Genomic DNA, 25,858 nt, shown 5'->3' with positions numbered 1-25,858 from the left:
TGTAAACAGCATACGTAGGCTGAACTCTTCATTTAGGAATGAGGCTTCCTGAAATTCCCTCATTTGGGTCTAAAAGTGAAATCAGTGTCTCTCTTGTAACCCAGTGGTTCCATCAGCTGGACTGAGGGGAGGGAAATTAGAAGAGAGTTGAGGGGAATGGGAGGCAGGTCAAAATGTGAATGAATAAGTCAAGGAAAAAAAGTTCAAAAATCTATGAAACTAAGAGATTTGTGGAGTAATTCCTGAACAAAACAGTGATTTCTTACAATCATGTGCTTCAGAACATATTCTTTTATGTTTGCAAACACAATGAGAAAGCTTTCTAATGGGATAGTTTCATAAAACAGATCGTGAACATAAAACACCAACACCGAGTCTGGCATATAACCAGCACTTAATATGTACGACCGTTTTCACCACCTTTATGACCATGACACATCAAACCTCTGCTGTTTCATAGTGGGGGGAAAATGGAAACCTAATCAAGGCACAGGTTTTAATTGGAAGTTAACTCAAATTTAAGAAATACAATTTCCTCCCTTGATGCATAGTCCAGATGTTGAAATGTTAACCTAGAGCTACAGAGGTGTTGGGGGCTTTATGCTGGGTTATGGAAGAGTACGTAGAAGGGCTTTCTTCTCTGAGGTGGGCAGTCAGAAATGAGGTGGGAGATGGAAACACCTGTCAAGAGAAGAGCTGAGAACAAACAGCACCAACAAAACACAAGTCTCTATTTATCAAAAGAGATGTCACAGGCCTATGGACATTACTATAGCAGAACAACACCTCATGTGGTCATTCAGTGACAATATTCACACTTAACCTTACTGTTTTTCACAAGCTTGATGGTTTGGTCTCTTAAGTCAACAGCAAACCAATGCAGTACACTGAGGAGAAAGAAGAGTTTCAGCCAACAGACTCAGAGCAAAGGAGAAAACTATTTTTAAAATTGACCCAAGAGTTCAAAAAAAGTGTATGGAAACATTTAAGGGGCAAGGGGGAGAGGGAGAGTAGTGTTATAAGAATACCAGGCAAGTATTCCCACACCACCCTTGGTGGTCTACAAAGTGATTTCGTGTGTTCTTTAATGTCAACACAAGCACAGTGAGGTAAGTAGGACTGTATACCTCAGAGGCACTTGGAGATTTGTCAGAGTGGCATGCCACATGCTGGGGCCTGGGTTTGAACAGTATCATTTACTCGACCTCCACACCAGAAAAGACCTACCTGCAGTGCAGTGCAGTTGAGACAGACTAGGCAATTACTCTTAATTTACATTTTAGGTAGATTTCTGTTTAAGCTAGATAAAAATGAAAGTCTGGCTCTTCTGAATGACTTATTTATTCCTATGTTGGCCAGTATTGGCCAGACCTAAAATCAAGGAGTGTGTTTAGTAGATAGAATACTGGAAATGGAGAGTGTCCCCAAGGAGCCAAGCTATATGGTCACTGTTCTTAGTCCCCAGAGGTCCTGGAGAAGCCCATGTCTCCAGAGATCTGTTTGTTTGATAAAGTGAATGGGAAACACATAGTCAAATCCCTTAATGATGACACTGAAAATGACCCCTTTAAAGTGGCCCTCCCTTTTCTCCACAGGATGACCTTTGAAGACTTTTAGTGGGGAGTAACTTGTAGCTTTCCAGAAAGCCCTTTTCTGACCCAGGGAAACAGAAAACGCTAGACTGCCCTGGCATCACCTTAAGACAAGGTTTCTCAGAACATGGGAGGCCAGGAAGGACTGGATCTGTCCAATCAAGAGTGAGCCATTAACAAAGCAGACTTTATTTTTTAAATTTTTTTTGTTTTTGTTTTTTGTTGTCTTGTTTTTCTGTCTCTCATTCTCCCTCCCTCGCTATGTCTCGCTCTGTCCTGCTTGCTGTCTCTTCCCACGTCAACAGGTGAGAAGCCCCACCAATGCAGCATTTGTTGGCGCTCCTTCTCCTTAAAAGATTACCTTATCAAGCACATGGTGACACACACGGGAGTGAGGGCATACCAGTGTAGTATCTGCAACAAGCGCTTCACCCAGAAGAGCTCTCTCAACGTGCACATGCGCCTCCACCGGGGGGAGAAGTCCTACGAGTGCTACATCTGCAAAAAGAAGTTCTCCCACAAGACCCTCCTGGAGCGACACGTGGCCCTGCACAGTGCCAGCAACGGGACCCCTCCCGCGGGCACGCCCCCGGGAGCGCGCGCCGGCCCCCCAGGTGTGGTGGCCTGTACGGAGGGGACCACTTACGTCTGCTCCGTCTGTCCAGCAAAGTTTGACCAAATCGAGCAGTTCAACGACCACATGAGGATGCATGTGTCTGACGGATAAGTAGTATCTTTTTCTCTTTCTTATGAACAAAACAACAACAAAAAAGAAACAAACAAAAAAGCTATGGCACTAGAATTTAAGAAATGTTTTGGTTTCGTTTTTACTTTCTTGGTTTTGTTTTTGTTTTGTTTCCTTTTGTACTACATGAAGAACTGTTTTTGCCTGCTGGTACATTACATTTCCGGAGGCTCGGGCGAATATAGTTTTCCCAGCCTCCCTCGGATGGTGGCCTTAAGGCCTGGTAGTGCTTCAAGAGGTCCACTGGTTGGATCTCTAGCTACTGGCCTCTAAATACAACCCTTCTTTACAAAAAAATCTTTTTAAAAAAGTAAAAAAAAAAAAATTTTTTTTCACTTGTGAAGAGCACTACAAAAATATATAACAAAATCTAAAAGGCCGACTGTCTTTAAGTACACCGCTTGCAGTGTTTCAGTGGACATTTTCACAATTCTGGCCGCTTGGACTTCACGGTAACCAGTTAAACTGTGGAATATCACTCTGGTTGAAAACCCAGAGGGAAGGCCCTGCTGTTTTCCACCTACCACCTTGTCTGATTTCATTAAAGGGCTGTGGAGGCGGGCGGGGGCAGTGGGTTGGGTGATGTGGGAAAGGCGAATGGCAGGCTTCTCCCCAGGTTCTGCTTGGGTCCGCGTGCCCCGGCCCACCTCCTCCATGTCCCCCCTTTCAGCAGAAGCCAGGAAGACTTGGACAAGCATCAAGCAACAGTGGCTATCGTATTTATTCAGTGTCTTCGCTGAGCCACAGCCTCAGCACAATCAAGAGGGACTTTCATGAAAGGCAGGAATGCAGATAAAACAAAGATACCAGAGGTTTGCACCTATGTTTCTAGGTACAAGAGAAGGATTATTTCCAACAATCTTTGCAAAAAACAAAAAAAAGAAGTGTCAGGATATATTCTTGTGGAAGAGAAAAAGAAAGAGAAATGGAGGGTGGGGGGAATAATAAAAAGTTCTTGAGGCTTTTTTAATTCAAAATTTTATAGAGGGGCAACAGTGACGTTTACCAGATAGAATGCTGATTTTTTTAATATATTTACAACAGTATTTGTGTAAAAAAAAAACAAAAAAAAAGTGAGATTGATAAAAGTAACTTTTTTCCATTTTGGTTTTGCATACACTGCCACCAACCCTTCTCTTTTATTTTATTTCACACACATATATATATTTTTTTGGTAAGTCAAGACTGTTAAGGTTAGCGATACTGCTTCCAGATAGAAAGAATAAAAGGCAATTAAAGTTATATTTGAAAGAGAGGAAGGATATTTTCTTCATATTTTTTTTAATTTTTCTTAATTTTTATTATTTTAAGTATTGCCTGGGTTGCTGAGGGCCTCTGGCCCGCCCACCCCTGCTGTAATTTGAACTGCTGCTTTGTATTTTGATATGTAGTTTTTTGACTTTTAACAAGCTTATGTTGCTCCATTGAATTTTTTTTTTTTTTCAACTGATCCATTTAGAACTCTGTTCTTTTTCATGGGAGGAACTTTAACTTTCAGAAACAGATTTCTTGGTTCTCTAAAAGTTCGTTGAGATCTTCTGATTCTAGAATTTCTGTTGACTTTATTTTTTTTCTTTTGATGAAACACTAGTAGTTTAGAAGTCTTGACAAATGGGTTCTTTCCCTTTGTGGTCAGCCTGGAGGAGGAGTTCATGGAACTCGGCCGTAGCTCCTCACCCTTCCCAGCTACAGAGAGCAGCGATATCAGAAGGCTGTTACAGAGCAGGGTGCCTTGATGCCAAATTTACTTTCTTCTTTTCAAATATTACCTTACAACTGTTTCCACCATGGTTGAGAGAGCGAAATAAGATGATCGTTCTTTAGCTGATTTCTTAACCCTTGCTTTTGGAAAGGTTTTAAAGAAAGTAACAAAAATTTCCCAAATGCCAATATCCATCCAAGGCCGCTAATCCATTGCATCATCTAGTTGTCACTCTCTCTTCCTAGTTGGGATTTCTCTCCTCGGTCCTGATCAAGGTATTATAATAGAGATATTTCCATTTATAGACAGTGTCCTGAAGGGATTCCAAGTCAAATATAGGAATTCTTAAATCTAACGCCAAAGGTGATTACATTTGCTGGGCATATTTTTAACATACTTAAGGGGAAAGTTAAAACTTTAAACAAAGCAGAAATGCCAAACTAGAATTTTAAAAGAGAAGAAAATAGGATACTTTAGTTTCAAATTACTTCGCATTTTAACTAATTTTTCTTTCAGCAACTTATTTTCAAAAACTGTAGCAAGGGAGAAGTGTTCCAAGGAAAGCAACTCCGCGGTGACGGAATGGTCTTACCTGGGTATTGTAGTTGACTCACATCTTCTCCGTAAGTCTGTGGTGATGCTTAGCAGCGTTAGCGCGGCTGGGCTCTGTGTGGGTCTCATTTGGTTCCGTGGTCCTTGATTCAGTAAACATTCTGTAGAAGTTCTCATGTAGACTTGGATGGTTAATTGACTGTATTACCCATTTGTCATTTCTAAGAGGAGTCCTGCCAAGAACTATGTATCCAAAATTGACCTATTTTAAAAGTTAGTAGAAAACAGCTTCAGAAATAAGAAAAAGTCCATTTTTCTCTTGCTAATTTGGCTTTTCAAAATAGCCATGTTGTAAGACTCTAATATTTCCATTTAATACCAACAGAGGGAGCATTAGTTAATTAACCATGTCATGGAATTGTTTTGATATTTTGAAAACAAGTCAATTCAACCCACAAAATAAAAAAGAAAATATTGACATTAAGAAAAAAAAATTGTTTTAATCTAGAGGAAAATTACATAAATGAACAAAAGCCAAAAGCCACTTTAAAATACTTCCAATTATTTGACAGTACTTTTGAAAATACTGTCCTTATTTAAACCTTAGCAAAGTAGACAGAATTTCTAATACCTTCTGAAAAGCTGGTATCAGATAGAGTTATGGGCTACAGTTACTATCTACTTCTCGATTCAAAGGAGACCCCTTTGCCTTAATGCTGGTTTGCCATGTGAAAATCTAGCAATTGGGTTAAAATCCATCTTTTGTTACAGAACATGTAGGGGAAAAGTCCCAGTTGGCCTTGAAAACCTAGGATTCATTCCTTTCCTTCAAAGGAAGTATCTCTTTTTAAAAATCAGAGGATCCTTAAAGAACTTTTGGTGAGGTGATGTTATTGTCATTATGACAACACGGTCCATTCGAGTATGCACAGCTGTAGACATTTTCTGCATGTGTACATGTGTGTCTGTTCCTCCCAAACATCTCACAGCCCGAAGTAGTAGACAGATTGTTCTATGGACAGAGGAGAAATCTAGACCCGAGTGGGAGATCCAATCTGGAGGAGCAGTGAGTGAGCTTGCTGTGGGGCTATTGTTCTGGCCTCTGAAAGGGCTGCTTTCCAAACTGACCTACATTTGAGAAAATAAATCAGTCATACCTGTTTCAGAAGGGTGAAGATGCTTTTAGGTTGTCAATTTTTACTTTTAAATAATCACGAACATCGTAGGAAATGGGGAAACATACTCTGCTTCAAGAATAAAGGATGAGCATAAATACTTTTATTTTATTTTATTTTTTTACTCCTAGTCCAACAATCTTCTTGCATTTAGAACTTCATGTAGGACCCTATAAGTGCAAAGATTTTTTTTAAAAGTGGCCAGGGGAAAATAAATAGATAAAGTGGAAGCAAATGTCCCAGATTTAACATCACCTAAGATGAGAATGGGATGAATACAAGAACTGGTATGAATAATAACTTTTTTTTAGAATTTATTATTTTAAAACTGGGTCATCTGAACAAGGAGAAGGAAAAATGTCAAAGAGGAGTATGTATCTGAAGGCATTTAGATATAGTATATAAAGAATAAATTTCCCAGCACTACAAACTTGGAAGTATCTCAGATAGTGGAGAGTCTCCCCCTTTTAAATGCCAATATGTATGCCCCCAAAACCCCAAATGTATAAGCTATAGCCCTAAAAGAGGAAGGACTTGGAATACATGGATATAATTGAGAAATAAGCCAGGCTAAGAAAAAAAATCTGAAATTAAAGTATATCAAATTTTTTTTTCTACATGTTTTAATTGAGTTGTAAACTTTAGCTCCTAATAAGAGTTTTATAGACTTTCTCCTCCCCAAATTCTTAATGCTCTGCACCTGTTTGTGCCACGAGAAACTCGGGTGGGTTAGTCCTGCTTGTGTTCCAGCTGCCATCCATCCCTTCCTCCTAGGCGTCTTCAAGGTCACAGTAGCTCCTGGCCTTAGAAAGAATGGCTTGCATTCCCTTTGTTTAGAAGTCATAGGGGTTTTATTTTGTATCATCCTAATCTACAAGGACCAAGAAAACCCTTTGCCAACGTATGAACTGTTAGAATTTGTGCGTTCTGATGTGAAAGAAGAACGGGTTTCCTCTGGGTGTGTTCATTTCACATAAGTCCTGACGGCTTGACCTACATGTACTTCCAACATACAAGCACACCAATAGCATGTGCCCAGCCCATGCCCAAATCAGTGTTTTCCCTCAACACAGGAGGGAAAATGAGGTATGCCTCCTATAAATCCCACAGATCCCCAAGAGAACATAATAAAGATTTGTGTTGCTTCCTGGTTATGGCTCCCATAATGCTCCCAACACCTTTTGCCCTTGGGAAAAGGAGCCATGAAATAGACCTGGCCAGGATTCACACTTGACATTTCCATTTGGGAGCCTTCCTCTATTGTTATAGATGTTATTTAATTAGTTATGGCTAGGAGCAAAGGATATGTGACTCTGTCGTGAAGGTATTAGATAACCCATCTGCCTCTGCTATTGCCAGCGTCCTGTGGTAGCAAAAGAAACAAAGAGAAGGTGCGACATAAGAGCAGATACGACCTGATATGCCCTTGGGAGTTAGGAGAATGGGAGAGTGCCCTTTCTGTTGTGACCTAACTCAAAAGAAATCTTCTGAAAGAATTCTTTAGTTCAGGAGTGAGTTGAAGTCCAGGGTAATGGAAGCCCTGTGGAAGAGAACAAAAGGATTGCAAACCGTATTCAGCACCCAATAGTGCAAAACCAAAAAACATCCAATCAGAATACTAGAAGTTTGGCAAGAGGTATTTAGAGAAATCTCTGGGCTTTTCCATGGGTAGGGTCGACAGACTTTCTTTTGAGTGATTTCTGGCTCTGAGAAACCTCTTTACTCACTAGAAAAGAACTTTATTTAAATGGCTAATTTTGTCCCCCAGTAAAAGAAATTTTTAAAAAAGGAAAAATAGGACACTAAAGACAGACCATGTGACTTGGTAACAAACAAAGGGAAGGGCGCACTAGAATTTCAATAGGCTCCCTAATTCCATAGAGAAAGCAAGGCGACCCAATGCCTCTCCATCTGCCTTGCTACAGTGCGTGAAGAGAGTACTGGAGCTGATCAGGCTACTCAGCTCTGAGGCTAGACATAGCTCCCCGGCTGGGGTGGCGACAGCTCTTTGTCTCTCTGTTTTCACAAAGAAAAGGGCTGTTCTCTTAGGTGCCCAGGAAATAACATTACATGGGCAAACTTTCAAAAGCAATCTCTACCCTGGTGCTCAGTCCGCATGTGGAGGCAGAAGAGAGACACGGAAGTGCCCTTGCTCTAAAGAGAGAATATTGTCATATTCCCAAGGGCTCTCTGTGTAGTTACCATTCCTGAGACAGCTTAACCCTCCACAAGAGGAAGAACTGTGATGACTCAGTGTTCCTGTAAAAGACCACGGAAATTAATCCAAAGCATCATTTCTAGCACTAGGTATTAAGATGATTAGTCTGACCGAAATACTCCAAAGATTTTTCTAAGTCTCTGAATATTTTCTTCTCCTTGGACATTAAATCCATAGTGGTCAGTGGTATGCATTAAGAGATCCCAGAAAATGGCCAAGAATGCTAAGGTTTGTTTCAATTCTCTTTAGGTAAGAGAGCAGAGGGTAAGGGCTGTACAGCATATGTTCTTTTTCAGACCTGTGAATTTCACTGAATGAGGGGTAGCAATGCCTGGTGTTGAAATAAGAAACATCGACTTACCACAGAACTGACGGAAATACTCGGATTCCAGTGCTTCACCAGGCCCAGCCTGTTGCTCCATGAATTGAATACTTTCAGACTAAAATCTAAGCTGAAGTGACCTCAGTTAAGGTGTTTTTGCAAGAAGCCACTTGTAGTTAAGAGTTATTGCCTTAAATCAGAAAGCCCAGGGGGGAGGACCGAAGTTAGAGAAACTGGACTAGTGTGGAGACATGGACATTTCTTGCTTTTTAATGGTTGTGTTATCACAAAAATTAGCCCTATTCTTGACTGAAGTCTATGAAACAGTGAGTTTGGAGGTCCCAAACTTGTCCGGAACTGGCTGCTCTCAGGAAGTGGCTGCTATTTCCTGTCCTATTTCAGTGACGTAGATCTGGGCTAGATGTAAAGTAGGCATCGTATTAGCTAAATAGTGAATTCCATGAGATAGGATTACAGGTGCCTGGGATTCCATTTTTAATCATTTCCTTAACAGGGAGAACAATCTCAACAAAATCTTTCTTTCCTATACAATATATATCACTAAACATTTTTCTCAGTTTTAGTGAGCATCTGTCTTATCTCGTGGTTCTTTGTTAAATGCAAACTCAAAACTTTCAAGTCTTCAGTGAAGGAACCTAATCTGAGATCATAGGGAAAATCTAGCCACAATAATGGGAGTCCTCGTTTTTGAGATACCTAGTTAGGGTGTAAAACGTCCCTACTAACCCTCTTTCAAATTCAGAGGTTTCCTTGATTCAAAATGCCTCAATGAGATTCTGATACACCCAAGATAGAAAAAAAATTGAACCTCATAGTAGACATCTGTTTCTTCTACTGTTGGCTACTGTTGCAACAGAAGTTTGTTACTGCCCAGCAAAATCATTACAATTTGTATGTAGAGATTCTAGTAACGAACAGGACTTCACCCATTCAGCAAGTCACAGCTGCTGTGCAGAATGTCTGTAAATAAGTGTACATTATGCATGTATACACCCAGTGTGTACGCAAGTGTTCCAAATCCGTATTCCCCAGTGATAGGATCTGCTTCTACTCTGTTGCCTTAGTTGGGTGTATTAGTGATGAGGCTCTAGGGCATTCTGCAGGAGCCCAACCGTCAGGAATCTCAATGGGCCCCTTTCATGAGAAAGTTGAATATGACTTGACCAACTCCTCACTTCTACTGGATTTACTGACGTGTGTGAACGTGTGTGTTATGTGTATACTTGTAGTCTGGGTGCGTGTGCGCGTGTGTGTGTGTGTGTGTGTGTGTGTGTGTGTGTGTGTGTGTAAGGAATCACACACAGGAGTAGGTCCTGGTGCAAAGATACAGTTGCTTCTTCCCACCATTGTGTTTCAGATTTGTGGCTCCCTTCCCAGGAAGCAGTCACCTGCCCACTCTGTTGCTTTTTGTAGCATTTCAGAGTTGAGAGAAACAAGGCAGCTTGTTGGATCCACAACAAACCCACAGTGACAGGCTGTTTTTCTGCAGAAGAAGGTAGAACAGAAACACTCAACTGGCGAGTGGACAGGAGGGAGCAGCAGTCTGGGGCACCTCCCCAGGCCCCCTGGGGAGGGAGGGGCACTGAGGCCGTGCAGGCAAGGCCCTGATCAAGTTTGGCCTGAGTCATTCTGTTATTTAACGGCCTCTATTTCTTTCCTCTCTGCAACCCAGTGTGTGCACACAAACACCCACCCACTCGTAAATTTTACTCCCAAACTAAAGCTTCCTAATCCTGTCTGCATCTACAGGATATCATGAACTGTGTCTCCTGAAACCAATGTGGCCTTTGCTGAAGTCTTTCCAAGAGTGGGTTGTTTACCATGCCTAGCAAACCAATAGACTCTCGGGAGAATATTTTTTGGTAATCTCAACTGACGGTTCTTGCCTATCTAAATAGGTACTATTCTGAATACACGGACCTGCTCTCGTAGCTGACTTTGAAGGGTGGCCTGGAAACAGACTCAATTTTCTCACTCCTGTGTCCTTCTTTTACTAGAGGGTTTATTATTTTTTATGATATGTAGATTATTTCCGCTAATTTACAGAATTCAGAGGACTTTTTTTCCTCTTCTATTTTGGTGACTTTCTCCTCCCCTATTAAGTAAGGCTACTTACAGTTGCTACCTTTTCCTTGTTTTTAATTTTTAAAATGTACATTGTCTTTCTATATCCAAAAGAAGTCTGTGACTATAACCATAGGTATTTCTTTTACTGGAAAAAGTAAGTTTTTTATTAAATTAACAGTACTAGTGACTTTTGTGGAAGAATATGAGTTACTGTTAAGGTATGCTTACTTCATTCAGTACAGTACACTACATTGCAGTATTTCTGAAAGCTAGAACATGCATATTATATATAACAACTCTATTAAAGTATATATTACATTATATTCATTTTAACTTTTGAATCTGCCTATGATCATGAGTTGATTGAAATATTTCTTCTTTGCATTTATCACCCATCACCAACCTGCTGCAGTTAATCTGGTGCATTTAATAATAATCATTACTGCTCTAGTTTGCTTTTTATATTATCAGCTTCAGTATTGTCTTTACAGGATTTTAGAATTTTTTTAAGCTCACACTTAGCAAATGTAGGAAAGTGAAAACTTTTTATAAAAAAATAAAAGAAAAACTTTTTTTTTTTTTTTGGTGTGGCTGATACAAAGAGGTTCACATTCAAAGTGATCTTGTTTAGTTGACCCTCTCAATATCTAAAGAACAAAAGAAGTGCTTATGAATATATCTGTGATTTTCCCTTCTAGGACTGTCACTGTCTACATTCGCTTTTAAAATATGACCAAGAGCCTGCTCCTCCCCCCCCCCCCCCACCTGACCAACAGCGATAGGCGGCATGCCAAAGGCCCGCTCCCTGAAAGACATCGGGCAGAGAGAGGCCTGGTGGTTCCAACTCTATTTGCAAACATTGATTTTTAAGATTGGTTCTTCACTGACTACTTTCTGTTTTCAATAGGCTTACAATTATTGTAAGGAGTCTTGAATGCTTCCCTGAAGGCAGCTTAGCAGTGTAATATTCATTTCCCTAGGAGATATTTTTAAAAATAAAACCAGAATTTAAAGAACTTTTTGTGACAGAGGCTAGTAGAAATAGAACTCAGAAATGTATATCTATAAAAATTTTTAGTCTGCAGAATCAGTGGAATACGTGGTGGCTCTTAGGTACCTGGCCCTCGGAATGTCCTTTTGTCTGTGAAGGGAGGGATTTTGTGCCCTTCTTCTTTAACCTGGCCATCACGGAAACTTCAGAAATAAGGCATTCTGTCTTCCTAGCAAGAAAGATTTTCAAATACCCTTTTCAGAACTAAAGAATTTCTTCAACGTCCCTCAGTTACTAAACCCAACGCCTGGAAAGCTCCATAGCTGGAGAAACTTCACATCTGCTCTGGGGGCCTGAAGCCAGTCTTACTCTCTCCGCTTTCTATTCGGGACTATGAGAACAGCTATTCATAGCGCTCGGCGTGAAAGCCCTGCCCACACTAGGCCAACAGCACCAGTGTCTCCCTTTGGTCTCTCCTGATATGTTTTCATTTTCAGATGCCATCCCATTCTGCCGTGCCTCTCCAGCAAAGTCTGCCCTCCCCTTCCCGGCTTCCTCAGTGCCCTCTGCATGTGACGCCCGGGCTCACTGAGGAGCTGCTCACTCTCAACCACTTTGAAAGGGCTAATGTTGAGTCTAATAGCAAAATCATTCATCTGTGTCTCCACATTTTTTAACTAAATATATTTCTACTAACTAGACAAACAGAACTGTAAACTGACAGTTCGGGAAGCTGTTCCTTTTCCAGTGATCGCGTAATATCCAAACTGTATGAACTTCATTATTATTTTCCTCGTCCTTTTTCTTTATTTCTTGGTTTCTCTTTAAGACTACTCTGAATTACTTCTTATCATCACCACCTCAAGAACTCTATTATTGTGACCCCTGAGTGTTCCTTTCCCTTCCTTTTCCCTGCCCCAAGGGAATGTCTTTCTTTAAGCTCTAACTACGTAGAGAACATTGACGTGAGTTCATCAACTTGAGACTCGTAGGCAGAGTGAAGCGTGTCTTCACTGTACCTTCAGATTCTGAAAGTTACCGACATTCTTTTGAGAGTGGGAGGACCTGAGTCACAGTTTTAAATGTCAACTGTACTAGCTGAGTTCATTAATTCCTTTTACCTTCACATTTGGCCAAAGAGAAAGAGAAAAATATTTTCTGGGTTTTTTTTTTCTCTAAATATCACAGTGTTCAAACTTCTGATATGAGTAGACCATTTCTGAGGGAGATAAAGGAAGTAAATGTGAACTATTCCAACACCTGTTTCTATTTAGCCAATGACATATTACCAGATACTAGATTTACAGAAATCTAGCAAGAGTTAACATTTCAAAATAATTTTCACAACTGCTCAAAGCTTAGAGAGTTCTTCCAGAACAAGTAAAGAAAAGCACTTCCATTCAAACACATTGTAGGAGACAATTAGGAAGAATTTTTGTTGTTATCTTTTTGAAAAAATTATTCATTGGTTTAGAACTTTAACCAGTAATTTAGTAGAAAATTAAAAGATTCAAAAAGTTTCTGAAGTATCTATTTTGCAACCAGGTATTTTTTAAACATAAACTTAATGTATGTTCAAATAAAATAATAGGGCTGACTAGATACTTGAAGGGACATGTAATACACTTCCCAGTCCCTAAATACTCGCCATAAAATTTGGTCATCGTGCTAGATCTCATTTCAGTGAGTTACAGCTCTCTGGTCACCAGAGCATTGCACAAAAGACAGCCTGTTCTGGGGCTGCCGCTCTCCTGGCTGTTTATAACGCCACCTTAGCAACTCTGTAACAGTCACTACTGCCTGCCAGTCCAACACTCTTCCCATAATATTACTTTGCCTCACAGCTCTGATGAAGACAGATTCTGTGACATTTAGAGCATTACCTGATTTTGAGTGCACATAAGAATTCTTTCATTCCTTAATTCACCCATTGACAAACAGAATCAGCATTTATTATCAGAAATGTGTTTTTAATTGGACTTGAGTCTTGACCCGGCTTTTTTTCTTTTAAATCCTAAATACTATCATTTAAAGTATTATGTGGAATAGGAGAGGATCTGGTTCTGATAGATCCCATTTGGTCCAGTTAATCGGAAAGATTTCTCCAGGAGGCCTCCTTGGCTTTGTTCCTTCTAGTCCCCCAAGGAGGGTTCTAACCCTGACACTAGGCTTTCTCACCATAACCCTGCATTAGTCTAGATTAATGTCTAAATCTTGTTTAATAGTCTACAGACTCCAGGGTGTGGATTCCTTACTGCTTACGAGCCTCCTACTCTTCCAGGCTGACACCAATAGCCCTCCCAGTAACCAACGCAGACAAATAATGGTCAGAAACATGGTAATATACATTTGGGAGGTTAGGAAGGGATTTCTTCCCCCTCCACACACACACACTAAAGGCTTGCTTCCTCCCTTAAACCTCACCACAACGCATTGTCAGAAAGTCTGCATCTCTTTTTGTAGATCTGTAGTTTTAGTATTTACAAATACAGCTTAGGAAATGTTCCGAGATTGAGGCTGGTAGCAAACCAGTTTATTTTCTGCACTGGACTTTAGGACAAGTGTGACAGATGCAATTCCTTTAAAGAAAGTGAAACTAACATAGTAAAGCCAAGGGGTAATACTTTTACACATTAAAACAGTTGTTTGCTATCTATAACCTTGATTTAAGCCTAATTATTACTTTTTAGAAACCTGAAACTGGAAGAATGTGTATTTTAGTAAAGTTTGATTGTTTATTTATTTGTTTTCCCTTTATCTCTTTCTTCTCAAGATAATACAGTATTTTGATTCTTTCATCTGACTTCACAGGCAGCAGTCAAATAACTGCAGGCCTGTCCATACCCCTTTCTGTCCTAGGATGGAAAACCTGCCAGCCTACCATGAAGGAGTCTTTTCTCCATGGAAATCTTATCCTCCTTTCCTAGTAGCACTTGAGAGCTTTGTAGAAAGAAATTCTCTCTGCACTTTGAGGGTAGAATAGTTAAAATAAAACTATTCCTTGAAAAAGAAACCCCTATTGCCTAAACTTATAGGTTTTGGGCCAAAGAATTGTTGATTTATTGCAGGTGAAGGTTCACATACTGTACACTACAAATCCTTATTGTCTCCTCAAATTTTGGAAATATAGTTGGGAACAAGTTAATTTAATGAAAATTCTCTTTGGTTGTTTCTCATTAATATCTAGTAAAGAATACTCATAAAAGGAAAAGAAGGTATGCTACTAAAATGCTGAAATCCATTGATCTATAGTGTTTTTTTTTAATTGTTCAGATTTCTATTCATTTCAAAACTTTTTGTGTTCATGAGGTCTTCAGTAGAGAAACATCCACTTCTGCACTGCCTCTCACCGCCTCCCTCTGACTGCAGGTCACCATCACGGAGGGAGAGGGCACTGTGTGGCTGGCACTTCACCCATCCGTATCCCCCGCCGCAAAGGAGTGAGAAGCCAAGAATAGAAAACTTTTTAGGGCCATTGTAGTGTTACTTTTGAAAGCAATCTGCTTTCAACTCAACTCAATTTACATATAGCCCGACAACTTTTTTATAATCTGTGCTATAATTTGCATTTTTAGCTCTATCTTTAAAATAATTGCAATTTCAATTAAGTGAGCAGAGGAAAAGCGAGAGGGAAACAAGACAGTGTGATGGGACTAAATTTAATACAACTCTGGATACCTAAACCTGGTTCCCAGGGTCACCAGAGAAAGTTAACACCACTCACCCTTGGCCATTCTTGCCCATCTCTTCCTATCATAGTCCTGAGAATTAGAAGCATCACCTCTTTGTGATTTAAGACTTCTCTTAATACTATCAAGCCCCTATAGGGAAATTGTAGAAACCCTTGACCGCTCCTAGATAGAACCTGCTCTCAAGGGCATATGCAGAGATAACCGAAAATAAAATAATGCTTCACATGTGATATAAGATTTAAACATCGTCTAAATGTGCTTTGTGTATGTTCACAGGGAGTTCTTTGAAAAATAAGGCTAGTTACTCCGTTCCTGCTCTCCTTGGGACAAACTTTGATTTGAAACCATCTGTCTATTGATTTGAAGGAGAAAATTACCTAGGACATTGTCAGCAATGAAACTCCTCCCTTATCCCATTGATTAGAACCTCAGTTTTCCCGAGGGACCCACTAAGATGTAAATTAAGGATAACTTTCATATATCTTAACATTGAATTTGTTATTTTGCACTATTGTTGAAAGAATTGTGGTTTTTAGAATACGTGAAAACAAAGTCCTTTAGTAATCCTCATCATGGCAAAAAAAAGGCAAAAAGTTGATGGGATCAAGAAAGATATAACTTTATGTTTTAAAGTAATTGGAGTGTACTGAACCCACTATACCAAACACTTTTGTTTCTGTAATCTATTCTAAACTACACAGTGTTTCTCCTGAGACTTCCAGCATGCATGTGTGGTAGGAGTGGACAAACAGATTTACAGTTAGAGAGTGGAGACTCACACAAACTGAGAAGACATTCAGGAGAATTTCTCCAGAATCACTTATTACTGCCATATCCCAAACTATTCCAGATGAATAGTAAGTGAGAAGTAAGCTCCATAATATATGCTACTATGAATGCTTTTTTCTTACAGAATAATACAGTAAGAGGTACAATGCAGACTCTTAAGAATTCACTTTGATATTTAGTAACTATACCTTTGTGTGAATGTATCATTGAGCTATTTGTACCAACTTTCAACCAATCATCCTGAGAAGGACCTTGAGAATTTTTGTGTATGTGTATTTAGATCTATATTTATGTGTATTCAGAAGAAAAAAAAAAGTAAATAGGAGAAGACTGAGGCAAGGGAGATGGTGGTCAGTGTAAAGAAGTGTGTGCTTCTAGTATCTCCATTTCTGTTAGGTAAGGTGGCTGCTGTCCGAAGCCCTTAAGGAAGAGCCAGTAGCACTATTGAAAAATAAAAGCCCAGCACTGTTAAATTTAGGACTGTGTTTTGAGAAACAGGAAGGCTTTATCTTTTCCTGTACCCATTCCCTTTAGCGTCAGAGCCAGATGACATGATGAAAACCATTCTATAAAAACCACTACTGACCTTTGCATTAAGTAGTTCTTTTCCTCTTCTAAATACTACCCCTGGCTTCAGCTCTTCTACTTCCCTTTGTTTTCTGCCAATTGGCTTAACATTTTAGAGAATGATAGGTAGGTGCATGCGAGAGTTGTTTCTCATTCTTGAGCTGAGACAAACAAGGACAACAAAACAGATGACTCACAGAAGTGTAAGGCAGAGACTGATTTTCCCACTTTTGTGGCACTGGGAACCTTTAGTAAGAGCTGTTTAAGGTTGAACTTGGGTCTGCAATAGGGCTTTTTTCTTTTCTTTTTTTTTTTTTTTTTTTTTTTTTTGCACTAACTACGACTGCACTGCATTGCACTACTGAAATGTATGTACTTGTGCCGGGAGAGAGTGTGTGAGATATGACAAAGAAAGAAACAAGTTCTGAAACTAGAAGTGTCACAGAAATAGAGGGTTGTTTCCACCATGCTTGGTCTTAGTGGAGTCGGTGAAGCTATGGAGTCAGCCAGCTCTTGATCAGGCCTAGCCACTGCCATGCTGATAGGATCTGTTTCCGTATTACAAAGGACCTGGGTTAGTCAAGTACATTGAAGATGTTGAAGGAGTTTGGCCAGTATTGTCTCCAGCTAAGCTTTCAGTGAGAGTTGCGATGGCGAGGAAGCAGCCGAGGTGATGTCCGAGCCTTTGCTTTGAATCCCGCATCACCAAGCGTCCAGTGTGGCGGGGGGGGGGGGGGGGGGGGGGGGGGGGGGCAACGGAAGCCCCCCTTAAACAAAACAAAAACAAAACCTTGATCATATTGGAGATATCCTTTCAGCCTGAGCATGCTTTTCCATCCATGGGTGAAATCCTGAGTAGGCTAACCAAAGAGGAAGGCCAGGCATGTGGTAAGAATCCTTGCGATGACAGGAAGGGAACAGTGCAATAAACACTGAAACTAGTAAGGTGAAAGGGTTATTCGGAAACAAGCGAGGCCAACTTTGAAATTGGAGGAAGGGTTGCAGGACTTAACAGAACCTACTTACTAGCTGCTCTGTCGTAGACTATCCTTAATGAAGCAGAAGACCTTACTTAACAGTGCCTAAAAGATTAGTTTTGAAGTTGTTGAGTGTTTTTTTCCATTTTTGTATTGGACTTATTTTTATTGCCTTCTTTAACCTTAAAAGTAATTGGAGTTTATGACTCTGTAGTGCTTAGTAATAAAATAATCTTATACCACAAGAAAAGCAATAGATTGTATAGGGAATAATGACACAAAAGTGAAGATGCTGAAGACTCTTTTAGAAACCAAGGTGACAGCTCCAAAGATTCTGGTTCAGTAAGAAAGGATCACAACCCATATAAACGGCTGATGTTGCGTTTCTTTGAACACTATCGTGTGAGGGTATTGATTCAGAAAACTCTCAATAGCGGCCTCTTTCCTAAGATTACAACATTGATACCTATCTCTTTCTCTCTGCTCCTTAGATCCATCCAAGTCTACTGTTCCAAGGTAAAAAAAAATAAATAAATAACTAATTAATTAATTAAGGAAGCTGTAGCCTTGCTAGTCAGAAAAACTCCATTTAGAGCTATCAGAATTAACATAACCAATCTCTTAAACACTCAAAGCATTATCTCCATTTTAAATAAGAAACTCTAAATTCAGAGCTCTTAACAGGTATTTAGACATGTGCATTGGGTAGGCACCAAACAAAAATTAGAGAAAGAAATAATTGACCTTTTAAAATATAGTCACACTACCTGTCCCATGATACTTCTCTGGAGGCTTTGGGGAAGTAACTTCTTCCTTGAAGTTGCACACCCACTGCAGTCTTGTCACCAAAGATCTTATTCTTTAGAGCCCGACCCCTTCTCTCCCAGACAAAAGTAATACAGCAAACTCAAGAGATATGCCTTGGTGATCAAGGGCGGACACTTTGGTTTTCATTCTGTTCACAGTGATATTTACAGATTTGTTATTAGAGGAGCTACTGAACTGTCTTGAAGACTTAGGATTTGGTTGGATGTTTAAAAAATAGGAAAATAATAAACAATAGTACTTGACACTGTAAACTAGTCTTTAATAGAAGCATGACCTGGAGACTGATGGAGAGAAAGACACTTCCATGGGAGAGAGTGAGCTAAATCATTTTAGACAAACGAGTCGTTGGTGAAACCTGGGGCCACATGGACACAGAGCACATCTGTGCTCTGCTTGGCCACAGCTGAGAGCAATGGCCAGTGAGGGAGTCAGACAACTGGCCAATGCATTTGAGTATTGAAAAAGCCACAGTCTGGGTTTCATTGTGGTTGACAGTGGTTTACATGTCCATGCTCATGACAAGGAAAATGCTGAGGCTGATCTGTTGTGATAGTGCCTTTCTTGTTGTAGTGAGTATTCGTAGTTTTTCAGTTATGCTTTTCTGAATCATTGCCCCCCAGTCTTCTGTGGCAGTCTAAAGGGATAGTGTTCCCTTAGGATGAAGGGATAGGATATTGCTCTTGGAATGCTGTGATTTGATGATATTTGCACTAGATTCTAAACTCTACTTTAAACTGGAGCAACTGAGTAAGAGAAAAACCAAGGATGGTTTGTAGTTAAAAGAAACCAAAAGCAGTATTTTCTGACCAATGCCATTTCTTTTCTTCCTTTTTTTTTTCTGAAAGAACTTCATACTTCTTGATTATCGAGCTCAACTCTTAGCAATTCTTTTCCTTCGTATTCTTTTTCCCACACTGAAGCATCAGTGTGAATTAACCATCAGGGCGGAGTGGTTCATGTGGAGGGCCTCTGTCATTACACCTTTGCAGCTAGCTCTTCTCTGCCCCCAGGGCCTGGCACAGGGGGCGGGCATCCTCCAGAGCACCTAGCCCTTAAGAAGACCAGTAAGCATAGATATCCTATTGAGAACTGAGCTGACAGATATTTGCTCAGAGGACATAGAGGCCTTAGCTAATCCTAAACGATGCTCAGAAAGAGAAAGAAAACACATGTGTTGAAGAAAACAGGGATGTGGAGGTGTGCCTGAAGTTTGCCTAATGCGACTCTTGCTTCTCTTTCCCGCCTCACCGCATGTCCTCTCGTTCGGAATTATAGTTCATCTCATATGTTTTATGTTACCAAAAGAATTATTTGGTTCCTTGGTTTCTTTCTTTATCAGTGGGCTGGGAACTCCTCCAAAATTAGAAACAGATACTATCAGCAGCTCCCCTGTGGCATACCAGTTTCTCAAATGCTGCCCACCTGGTCTTGACCAGTCAGCTAAGGTAACTTGGCAACTTTGCCCAGCTCAGTCACCTGTCCACTTTATTTGGTTTTGTTTCCATTTCCATTTGAATTCTGAGTAATCCTATGGAAAGGTGAAAATCATGGGAATGGTTTAGAGGCTGCAATTATAGGGCATAGCTTGACAGGGGTCTGTATCATCCAAAATATATCTTTCTGTACCTACTTTCAGTTTAATCTGTTTCCCTGCTTTTAACTTCTGTTATATTTGTGGTTATTTTTATAAGACTAGAGTCCATTTGCTATGTCTATTTGAATACTTTTTTTCTATTTTCCCCATATGGATGCAGTACAAACCTGTTCTTGAAATATCTTATTATATTATTAATATGTAATTCTACTGTAGACCAAAAATATAAAAACAAATTTGTTCATTTTAAAGATATAAAAAGAACTAGTGAGTTCAAGATTAAGAGTTGAAGGAAAAGACAGAAAAGCAATGGTTAATTATGTTGAGTTAGAAATCTAAGAGTAGCCTTACCTATTTGTTAACCAGTGCTTGCCAATCACACCCTAGTTGAAGTTATGTAGTCTTGGTTCCTTTATTCTTATGCTCTATACTTCTTGTTTGTCTGTTTGTTTTTCTTTTATGTAATTGAAGTTGCACATCATGCTATTTTTGGAAATGCCTGATTTTATTATATTGTACTTTATCAGTCATTTTCTTTAGAAGGATGGGGGGAAAAGTTTTATTTCTTTTTTTAATTTAAAATTTGTTTAATGCACTGGAAATAAAATTGGACACATTTCACTGTTTAAAAAAATCAGAAACAAAACAAAACAAAAACCACAAAGAAAAAACCAGCAATTCAATAAGCAACAGGGGAAAAAAATGCTATTAAAAAATCAGTTTGTACTGAATACACACATACAGAATACATCCCACACAAAAGAGAATTAACGTCAAATAAGAAAAATCCGTCATTTAAGCTACAATGCTGAAAATATAAAAGAAGCCTGGGTTCAGTGGGGATAGGAAAAATAGAGCATTCCTTTGAGATCTGAGATCTTGCCATTGTTTCAATTAATGCCCAAGCAGGTCAAACGGGGGAGAGGCGACTGTGGAGGGGGTCACGCCAGCCTTCCTCAGACTACGGAGCTCCCCATAACCTGTATTCTATGCCGGAGCCCCATTTTGAGAAAGAAAAAAAAAGACATTCTGTGGTTGAGAAAGTGGCTTGTGTGGAGGTATGTGTACTGCAGACATGCACAGAGCTCAGTCCTCTGACCGTGTACCACCTCACGTGCTGCTCTCTCCGTGAGGGCTTGCAGCGGATAGGCCAGCAACACGGGAGACTGAGAATGACTCGTGTTTGCTGAACAGCCGCTTGACTGCAATCTGATCTGGCTTCTTCAGCAGTGCCCGGTACCAGCAGAGCCAGCTAACCCGTACAAATGCACAGTAAATGGAAAGACAGAGATAGTATTCCTAGCCAACTGGCTGTATCATTTGTTCAGTGTTTGCTGGGTTTTTCTGGTTTTGTTTTGTTTTAGAATAGGGGTGGGAGTGGATGGTAACTTTACAATCCTAATACAGTAATTGTTTTGCATCTTCCATGTTTTATGCAAAAACAGACATTTAAATCAATAAATAATTGTGCCCTAGACTGAAAGTTAATGTTTAGGAGAGGGAAAAAATTGTTGGAATTTTTTCTACATTTTTTTGTGAAGAATCTTTTTTGGAAAGGAAGGATACATATTTTTGTTGTGTAATATTTTCTATTTTTGAATGCATTTTATTGGTACAAGACTGTTTTTTTGGTGAAGACATTATTTAAAAAAAAAAAAAAGAAAAAAACTAATCGAAAAGTTTGCCCTTAAGGATATGCTGCAGTTTTGAGGTTAAAAAAAATAATAACTGATTCAAGATGCGTGTTAAAGTTGGGATTATATTGTTGTTTTTTGTAATTGTTACAAGAAGAAGTTTGTACCCACTGCTGTTTATTTTGTTTCAGATGAGTAAGTAAAGGGATTGTTCTTGTTTTATTCTTTTTTTAGAGAAAAAAAAAGCTATTTATGAAATGTCAAAAACACTGGACTGTGAGTTTAAGTGTGGAAGCATTTTACCACCCTGTGTCTTCGACCGATTATGGGACCCCTTTTCTCCTCCCCCCGCCTTAGCCTTGCCAAATGAGAGAAAATATAACAGCAGTCGAATGATCCAAGCCACTGAAGCCCTGCTTTAATTTTTACAGTTTGAATAAGTCAGAAAACCAAAGTTAAATTTGTTTCTGAAATCCTACTGTCCGTAGCCCTTTTGGGTATGACACGGCCGGTTCACTCTGCCGCTCTATCTTGGACCAGTGCCTTCTTGAGGACTGGGGCCAGCTCTGATGCACAGAGAGGCGGAAAGGTGGTGAGCCTGAGGTTCAGGTCTTATGAGATAAATGTGAATGGGACTTCAACCTCTCAGTGGGCAGCCATGCTTTCCCATCCCGTGGCAGGGTGCCGAGAGCACGCGGCTTACGGTGCCTGAGGAGAGAACCTCTCCTAGCTTCTAAGAGCCTCCTGTTCCCATAGCTCTCCAGAACGGCTCGGCCTTTCTCAGCGCCCCGTGCTCCATGGAAGGCGTGGGGGGAGGAGGCGTTCGGTTGAAAGCAATGGCTGTGGGTGCTGTGACTGTGCTCCCTGCCCTGGGGAAGGCAGCGCAAGGGACCACCCAGCACAGGGATCTTGCCTGCCTTGTCTTTGGTTCTGTGGATCATCCAACCATCTGCTCACTGTGAAGATGGAGAGGCAGAGTGCCCGAGGCTGTACAATAGCTTTTCTGTATTTTTTCAACATTGAAAAAATAATTCTTAAAAACTGTGATTTTTTTTTTTAAAGAAATCATTTGGCTGGAGGGAAGGGAAAAGGGAAACACCAAAAGCTATAACATGAATAACTGGAGATATTTAACTGGGGGCACTTTCTAGACCAAGACAAATAAATCCCATTCTGGACCCTAAAGCAGCCAAATACTGAGACTGTCGATGACAGAAAGCTGAAGAGAGGCCTCCATTTCCTCCTTTCTCCTTTCTTCTCTCTGTCTCAAAATTCTCTTGTTCTCCTCTTCCAACCTCCTTTGGACTACTGCGCCAACGGCCCTTGGACTCCCATGTTATGGGTGTGTCCATGTACACACACACACACACACACACACACACGCAAACTTGCAAAATGCCATTTTTCTGGGACCGAATAAAATCATGTGCCTTCATTTTTCCTTTTATAGTTAGATGAACATCTTTGTTTTTACAGTGTTTAAAAAAGATAGGGAAGGTTGAAGTGTTGGTGGTAAACTTGGGCATCGCTTGAGAACTAATTTTTGTTTAGCACATTCCCACTAAACATTGAACACAAACATTTCAGCCCCTTCAACGTTCTTTGGACATTTAGAATGTCAAGTAACTAAATACATGACAGCCTAAACCCGTTCGGTCCTGGAGCAATTCCTGAAAATTCTATTTCATAGATTTCTTTGATTTTGATTAAAAATGAGGTGAGCAATGGCCAGCAGCCTTGTTCTCCTGATTTGGTGCTTTTGTGTGTGGGGTGGGTGGCTGGGAGAGAGGCCGTGTTTGGACAAAGGGTGCATTCCTACAGATCTCTGGTGCTGAAGGGCCTCGAGTTCCTTTCAGACTGCATTCGACACACTTTGGGTGCACACAAACGAATGGTATCACATGCAATATTTTAATGGAGCAACGGAAGAGGCTCTTTGAAATGGGGGTTTTGCATCTTTTTGTAACATTTTGATTTCTCTGGTGCCTTATTCCTACTCAATGCTGGCACTCATATCCACAGGGAACTGACAGGGAAGTCAGCCTTGGGAATGGGGACGCATGGGCGACGCTTGAACGTGCGGGCACATGGGGAGATTGGTGCCAGTTGGTGGGAGGGGACTAAATGGCATCTCTTAACTGGAGCCGAGCAGGGACTGCACAAACCCATACAAAGTTAACGAGTCCAACCTGTAAACACACTGCACACTCATCCTTCCTCATCTGAGCTTTCCTTCCTTCTTCTATCTCTGCCTTCTCCTAAAGGTGCTGCTGCTGCTGCTGCTAAGGTGCCCAGGGTCCAGAATGCCCAGTGATCACTCAGGCACAAGCCTGGCACTGCCACGCCAGCCCCGGGCACGACCAAACCCAGGTTTCTCTTGCTTGGGGCTGAGAACCGTCAGATTTTTCTCATCAAAAATGTTTCCAAGGAATCAGTGGATTATAAATATTCTGCATTGAAAATGCACTTTAAAAAATAAGTAGAAACTCCATACTGTTTAAAATGGTCAGAGGGAGAGGGGGAAAGAGAAACGTGCTAGTGTCTGAACCCAGTTCAGTTTATCTCCAGTTGAACAATATACACTATATTATGTATAAATGTATACACACTTCCTATATGTATATCCATATATAGTGTATATATTATACATGTATAGGTGTGTATATGTGCATATATACACACACGCACATAAAAAATCAAATATTCATTACAAATCCAGATGCTCATTACAAAACCAGATGCCATACAAACAGCAGCAGAGGAAACAAGGTTGGACTCTTGCAACAGATCACAAAAAATAAAAACAGCTACTTGCAGTGACTTTGGTCATTTCCGTATGTTCACAAGGAATGGATTGTAACAAAGAAAAAAAGGAACAGTGTTAGTAAAAAGAGGGAAAATGGGCGAAACCATCTTGATCCAATGGGAATGCAGTAATGTTCTATACCATTTCATCTGTTATTTCTTTTAGTCATATTGATTTGATTTCAGTTTTTAGCAATTAAGTAAGTTTTTAAACTCAAACTGAATAAAACACCTACAGTGAAAGCCCTTTTCAATGGAAGATACCAGAAATCTCAAAACCCTTGGCCTGGCTCAGAACTACCGTTTGCAAATCAGTACTCAATGTTTGAAATAAAAACTGAAAAAAAAACACTTTTTTGAAGCACCTTAATGTGGCCATCCATTCGAGGAGTGGGTGCCACTTTTTTTCTTTGAGCACCTTATTGATGTGTTTTGCTATCTGCTGTCTTTCTGTTACCTGTTGGCTGAATGGCTAGCTGTTAACATTCACATGTGCACAGACCGGGCGTCTGAGCATGTGTGTTCTCAATGAAGTTTACTGTGGTGACTGCTGAAAGGTGAACCCATTTCCTGATTTTCCCGCCACAGTGTTGTGATAAGATTCGAAGAAACCCTAATTTCCTGCACAGAAAGGTTTCTTATCACATTGTATCTTTATATGGAAAGGAATATGGTCCCTTTTTTGCAATTGCTACTGTATACACACACGCACGCACACGCACAAACATATGCATTCATCCAAGTGGTATTTTCAGTGTCTGTGGGGGTGTCACTGTTTGTGCAGTTTCTGCTTCCCAGTGACTTTTGAAGGGAGGGCAACTTTTCTAACCAGAGTGTCTTTTCAGCCTGAAGAAAGGCCTGGGAATAGGGGAAGAGTTTGGAAAGAGGGAGAGGAAAGGAAAAAGAGAGCTTTAAATCAAAAGAAGAATTTCCCGAGAGGAAGCTGGGCTCAATGACTGCAGTGACCATAGCCGCTGATCTTTGCAGGTGGGCGTGGAACACTGCTTGTATCAATCCGCGTGCCGTAGTAACCCACGTAAACGCAAACTCACATCCATCCATCAATATCTACATGGTTTGGGATGAGCAGGTCAACAGTTTTGAGACGGAGTTTGTTCCTTTTTTTTTCCTCATTATACTTTTAAATTGTTGTCAGTTATCAAACAAAAAAATTGTTTTGAAAAACCTTGTATACGCCTTTTCTATCAAGTGCTTTAAAATATAGACTAAATACACACATCCTGCCAGTTTTTTCTTACAGTGACAGTATCCTTACCTGCCATTTAATATTAGCCTCGTATTTTTCTCACGTATATTTACCTGTGACTTGTATTTGTTATTTAAACAGGAAAAAAATTCAAAAAAAAAAAGAAAAATTAACTGTAGCGCTTCATTATACTATTATATTATTATTATTATTGTGACATTTTGGAATACTGTGAAGTTTTATCTCTTGCATATACTTTATACGGAAGTATTACGCCTTAAAAATACGAAAATAAATTTTACAAGGTTTCTGTTTTGTGTGGAAGAGTAATTGATGTTGCTAAGAATGATGTTTGTTTTTTGGGGTTTTTGTTGTTTTTT

At 40.0% G+C, this 25,858-nt stretch overlaps 1 protein-coding gene across 15 annotated transcripts in view; it reads left to right on the top strand.

The window, feature by feature from the left end:
• ZBTB20 (zinc finger and BTB domain containing 20) overlaps positions 1-23,978 on the top strand; it is an 895,053-nt gene extending 871,075 nt beyond the window's left edge. For all 15 annotated transcript variants that reach the window (XM_066347052.1, XM_066347050.1, XM_066347049.1 and 12 more), the window contains one exon: positions 1,898-23,978. In XM_066347052.1, coding sequence (XP_066203149.1) covers positions 1,898-2,319 — 422 coding nt within the window. In that variant the 3' untranslated portion in view covers positions 2,320-23,978. The remainder of the gene's footprint in view (positions 1-1,897) is intronic.
• Positions 23,979-25,858: the final 1,880 nt, after the last annotated feature.

The sequence above is a fragment of the Saccopteryx leptura genome, chromosome 8 (assembly GCF_036850995.1).
Source record: "Saccopteryx leptura isolate mSacLep1 chromosome 8, mSacLep1_pri_phased_curated, whole genome shotgun sequence".
NCBI lineage: Eukaryota > Metazoa > Chordata > Mammalia > Chiroptera > Emballonuridae > Saccopteryx > Saccopteryx leptura.
The sequence above is the reverse complement of the archived record's forward strand: the minus strand, read 5'-3'. Positions and strand labels throughout refer to the sequence as shown.